Genomic DNA, 6,401 nt, shown 5'->3' on the forward strand with positions numbered 1-6,401 from the left:
TCCGCTTGATGGTGGCAAAGCGGGCTTGCACCAAAACTGCGATATCGAAGCCGTGCCTCTGACACTTTATTCCTCAAGGCTCCAATATGCATAACTACCTACAAAACACATGAAAAACTATCAAATGGTATAAATGTATATGAAAATACAACTATTCACAAAGTATACGTATTTATACACAAAATGGGGAATTATTCAAACGGTATTAACAAAAGTATCGATAAGTGCCACTATTTACATACACAAAATAAATACATTTTGACACTTATCAATCACATTTTTTCTAGAAAACGTGCATTCGAAGATGCACATTCAAAATATAAAAGTATTTTTGGAATTTCGCCGCAAATTTCTAAGAAACCATATGGGTGTAAAAAAAATTTGTCTAATTTTTTACTTTCCTACTCTATCACAAATTCACAATCACCCTCATGAATTTAATTAATTTTTTTAAAAAAATAAATTTAAAATTTTCTCTATTGTTATTCAAACGCTAAAGATTTAAGTTCATTTTCTACTCTTTCTTTTCTTTATTTTCATTTCATTTGAAGAATCAAATTGAGGAGGAATCCCTCGAAACTCTCTTCCTTTCTACTTCACCTGTGCTTACAAAACCCAAACCTTCTATTCTCCCTGCCTTCCGAACCTCATTTTTCTTTTCTAGGTTAAAATCTCGCACTCTCCCTTTTTCATTCTATTCCTCTTTTACCATAACGCTTCCTTCTCTCTGTTGCGTACAATACAAATGCTCATTTTATTTTTTTCCGCATCATAGGGTTTTGATGTTAACTGCATTTTCTAGGTTTTTTTAATTTGTTCATTTTGACCATTTTAAGTTCCATTGATGATGATCACGAACGGTTGTTTTTGGTGTAACCATAATAGTCATGGTTCGTTGGTTCAATGGTGGCAGAATCATTTACTAACTTTTTGATTTTTCTTGTTGCTAACTCTTGCAGTGATTCAATGGAAGCAGAAGAAGTGGGCATGGACGCTGAGGATAAACTTGCTGGCTTTATTTTCATGTGCAATCAAATGACGAAACCAGAATGCTATAGATATCGGGTTTTCGCGCTTCCTGCAGGGAGAAAGCATGTTGTGGAGAAGATCAATCCTGGCATGCACCTTTTTCTGTTTGACACTGATGTGAAGCTTCTATATGGTATATATTTAGCAACCTCCACCGGTATGCTAAATATACAACCGTATGCTTTTGGGGGAAGGTTCCCTGCTCAGGTGAGCTCTTAAACCATTGATGATAGCATCTCCTAACTGTTTGGTCAATATTTTGTCAATTACTTTCAGAAGTTAGTCAGTGCCTTATGTTTTTTGGCATCTAATCGGCAAGTGCTGCTCATAACTCCTATACTTGAAATTGATGGTGACAACATCAACTGCACCATAACTATTAATGCTCCATTTTTTTTCTTTTCCTACTTGCATCATTTGTTAGAAATGATGTAAATAAGTAAGCGATGATTGGTAGTTCATGTATATTCCGTAAATACGGTAGTAATAATATTTGTATTTATCATATGATTCGGCATATATGGATATAATATATCTCTTGCACTTTATGGTCTACCTGTAATTATTCTCCACATTATTTTACTCTGAGCTATTGTGTCCGCCCCCTTCACATTTTGTCTGTCATTCTGTACCTATTCCTTTGGCTGCATGAGAAGCTTTTTCTCATCCTGACTGGCGACTGAATGGTGTAAGAAATGTTTGCACTTTAGAGCAGTCGAGTTGTGACATTGTTGCTCTTCCTCTAGGGAAGTCGGTTGTTGGACTGGATGTTGGTTGGTCTTTATGGTTGAAGTTGGTTCTGATGGTTAGCTTGATTTACTTAAGGCAAAACTAATTGTCTAAAGGTTATACCCAAGTAATTTGTTTAGCTTATTGCGACACATTTTTCTCCATGGCTAAAATGACTTTTATTTTTGCTTGTTTTTGTTCTGGCTTCTATTTTCTACTGGTCTCTTCACTGGTTTCATATTAAAAATGCTTCTCTATCTGCTGATCTCAATGAAGAAGTTTATCTGCAGCAACTTCCTCAATTTATTGCTAAGGGGGAATCATCAGGGTCAGTTTCTCATTATTGCAAATGTCTATATTACCTTAAATAGTTTCCCACAGGATGGTTTAGAAGATTTAGCTACATTGTTCAGCAGTATGATATGACTTGAAGTGAGGTCGATCACTTGGTCATCAGTGTCCCACAAGTTGTATTTATATGGTTGTGTATATTGATTGCATTGGTATTACAGGTAGTGCTCATCATGATATTGCTCTAATAAAACATTTTGTCGCTATTTAAAGACAAGATCTTAACCAGCCTCGATACTTCTTGGGGATAGAGGTGGCACAATCCAAGGATTGTATTATAACTACTCAGAGGAATATCAAGTATGTCATGGACATTATGGGGGAAGCCACTTTTAGAGAATCATAAAGAGGCATATCATTGGTAGGCGAGTTAAATCATCTAACAACCACTCACCCACATATCTCCTTTTCTGTTGTGTGGTAAGTCAATTTCTTACCTCACATTGTAAAGGCAGCTCCATGAAGGCATACATGGTAAGTCAATCTCTTAACTCACATTGTAAAGGCAGCTCCATGAAGGTATACTTTGCTCCTTGTAGAATATTAAGGCAGCTACATGAAAGGACTTGTGAAAATAAGGGCCATATGCTGAGGGATATCAGATACTGACTGGGCAAGCCCTCTGGCTAATATGAGATTGACTTTTGGGTGTTGTATATATTTATTGGGGGCATCCTTATCTCCTAGCATAAAGAAGTAGAATGTCATTGCATAGTCAAGTGCTGAAGCAAAATATCGAGCCATGACATTAGCTACTTGTAAGCTCATATGGTTTAAACAGTTATTTCAAGAACTTAGAATTGGAGACATAAATTACACTATTTCATGATAATCAAGTTCTCTTGCTCTTGCATCAAAGTCAATACTCTGAATTAAATCGCGACCGCGCCTCAAATCAGTCGTGTGCTACACAATACGGTGTGGCACCGCGTACTAGGTATTGGGAAAAACCTAAGTCCCATATTGGTTAATGATAGAGCCTATAAAGGGTTTATATAGAGTGACATCGCTCAACCTACAAGCCCGTTTTGTAGGGATGAGTTAGGCCACATTCTAACTCTAACATGGTATCAGAGTCTATCGATTCGGGCCACCCACCATTTATATGTGCACCAAGCCAAATAGTGTTGAGCGTAATAAAAGGTTTATATAGAGTAACATCGCTCTCCTTATGGTCCAGTTTTGTAGATGAGTTAGGACTAACTCTAATTCTAACACTAGGGTTGCAACTGCAGCATCGTTTGTGGTGGTGTAATCGCAGAGATCACTCGAACCAGAAGCGTGGGAAGAAGGTGCTTCATTTATTTAAGTTTAACTTGAAAATGTCGCAAGTGTCCTCGAATATAAGTGTATGGCATTCAGTATTTGTGTTATTTTCTCAGACTTCAATGTGCTACTTGGGGGTTGGCCGCTACAGTATCTGCTACTAACTACATAGATTCAATATTTCGTAAGAGATCAAAGCATGTTAAGATATATTGTTATTTTCTTGGCAAGAAGATTTTAATTTATCCAGAGACATGACCGCTATCTTTATTGATTCAAAATGATCAATACACAGATGTTTTAACCTAGTCTCTGATTGGTCCTCATATAGACTATATGTAACAAGCATGGTGCATATAGTTGTGCATATAGTTTATATGCTCAAGCTTGAGTAGGAATGTTATAAATGATGTAAATAAGTAGTTGTAGTTGATAGTATCTTGTATATAACCTAAATATTTTATAGGGTAATATTCATAATTGTATTTATTTTCTCTCTGTCAACAATGTGTTTATTTTGTTCAGGTGAGTTTCAAAATTTACCAAGACTGTTGGCCGATGCCAGAGAATCAATTTAAACATGCTATAAAAGAGAATTATCAGAATCACTCTCACAAGTTTAATCCTGAACTCAATACTAGACAGGTAAGCTTCATTTTAACCTATTGCAAATTGATTATACTTGCCATTATTATCTTCTGCTTTTACTTTCTTTGCTCTGTCCTTTCTTTTCGAGTAAAAAGAACTTTTTATATTACTACCATGTCTTTTTTAGATTTTGTTATCATGTTACAGGTAAGAAGTCTGTTAGAAATGTATCGCGCATTGGATATACCGAAAACTGTACCCAGACATCCTGGTTTGAATGAAATACACTCTGCCTCAATGTTACAACTTCCACCAAGGAATGGTCTGTTTCATCAGACATCAAGGGCATCTCTTTCCGGAGATTCATATTTGTCTAGGATGTTACCTACTCACGCTCCTAAGCTGATGAGCCATAGACATCTAAATGGACTTGAGGAGCCTACTGGCTGGTCCGGTACGGTTGCCACTCAGTCTGTTCCATCCCAAGTTTCAAGGAATCAGATTCTTGCACTAGCTCATGCTAATACTCCAGAGGGAGCTTATGAAACTAGGACGGTCAGCAGTTATACTCCATCACTGCCATATCCTCAATACGCACACAAGAATTTCCTTAACCCGCAACCTGAGTTTCATTCATTCCTCAGAAACGACAGTGGCCATGTTCAGTCGATGCAAAATTCTCAGCGTGCACAGCTTAATGTTTTACATTCACAATATTCCCAACATCATGCTCAATCCCTGCAACATTCCCAACATCAACATCTTAATGTCGTCCATACACAGCCTCAGTTTCATTCTTCCACAGTGACCGTGGGTAGTAGAAATAGTCATGATCAATCTCTGCAATATTCTCAACAAGCACATCTTAATCATAATGTCTTACTTCCGCCACCTGAATTTCACTCTTCTATGATGACGAGCAGCAGTCATACTCAATCACTGCAAGATCCTCCTCCACCACCACCACCACCACCACCACCACCTGGTGTTGAGCCCCCAGTGGCGAATGTGAGCCACAGTCATGCCCAAATGCCGTGGGATCCTCACAGTACTCATCAGAATATCCAAAACCCGCAACCTGACTATTATTCCTCTGCAACAAATGTGAGCAGCAGTTATGGTCAATCATTTCTTGGTCCTCAACACACATATCAAAATCTACAACCTGATTACGGTTCCTCGGTGAATATGAACCATACCAATGCCGTGATGCAATCACATGCTACGGCATCTCCATATGTTCCTCAACATGTTATATCCACCACATATTCTGTTCAAGGGTATTTCTCAAACTTTTTTTGGATTAAATATATTCCAATCCATCATATCCTTTAAGTTTTATCCGCAACCTTTATCTGATTTAGGAATTATATTAATTCTCTTAATTCAAATTCATCGAGTGAAACCGTGTTTAAGAGTTCCTGTAAGGAAGGCGGTACCTCACATCTTCATCAAAGCATGAAAGTCATTTTAAAAATTTATATTTGTTTGCTGAGCTAGCATATTTAGCTAATGTGAAGTGCATATTGATAATTCCTAATGTGGTTTCTGTTCCGCCAGGTCTGGACCCCAGTGGTCAACAAATTGGAATGGAAAGTGAGTAGGATCAGCCATCTATGCAGACAGAATAAGACTCTAATTCAACATCAAAGAATGTTGTCAGCCACACACGTATTCAGAAATTCACATTCTCTGTACTGAACCACATGTCCAAATGTTGAGTCTTGGTAATTCAGTTTGATATGTACATAAACGTGCGGCACATGAACCTATTAGTTGATTCCTGATGTGGGGTCGATGATTTTTGTTTTCTTGCTTGAGAAATTTGTCGCCAGTTAGAAGGGATGGTGGCCTTCAATGTTTGATTAGATACACTAGGAAATCTATATTGGAACAAATTTGCTGTAAAAGTATAATTGCTGCAATTGACTGGTATCGGTCCCCTTGGACCCCATATATAAGAGAATTGCTCCTCCCACCCTAAGTGGTAGAGAACCACCCTATGAAAATTTAAAATTGCCTTTCAAATTTGGGAGTGCATTTTTGGACGCACTTTATACATCACATCCCTTTGTGAGCTAGTCACTCATTTTAAAAAAAATAAAATAGTTTGGAGATATTATATACTTCCAGAATAAATCTAGAAGTATATTTTCAAAAAGACAAAGTCCCTCTTTGAATTGTTACTTCTGCAGAACATCTAGATGAGTATGCTAAGGTTCGAAATCTTATTGAATTTCATGACCAAAATGTTAATGCAGCGAGGTTTCTCTAAGAGTTCTTGGAGTTATTTCACAAGTATATTATTATTATTATACACGGAGTATTAATAGAGACTATTTTAAAGGTTACACTGAAATTGGAACCTATGTTCAAAGAGTTAAATATTGGTACCCATGTTCAAATAGTTAAATAGAGACTATTTTAAAGGATACACT

General features: G+C 37.1%; 1 protein-coding gene across 1 annotated transcript; it reads left to right on the forward strand.

The window, feature by feature from the left end:
- The first annotated feature begins 535 nt into the window (after positions 1-535).
- LOC131661022 (uncharacterized) lies at positions 536-6,117 on the forward strand. The gene is made up of 5 exons (XM_058930422.1): positions 536-664; positions 960-1,236; positions 3,901-4,020; positions 4,171-5,243; positions 5,524-6,117. Exons 2-5 carry the CDS (start codon positions 967-969, stop codon positions 5,561-5,563), a joined length of 1,503 nt encoding a protein of 500 aa, XP_058786405.1. The 5' UTR covers positions 536-664; positions 960-966; the 3' UTR covers positions 5,564-6,117.
- The last annotated feature ends 284 nt before the right edge of the window (positions 6,118-6,401 follow it).

This window comes from Vicia villosa, linkage group LG3 (genome assembly GCF_029867415.1).
Source record: "Vicia villosa cultivar HV-30 ecotype Madison, WI linkage group LG3, Vvil1.0, whole genome shotgun sequence".
Lineage (NCBI taxonomy): Eukaryota > Viridiplantae > Streptophyta > Magnoliopsida > Fabales > Fabaceae > Vicia > Vicia villosa.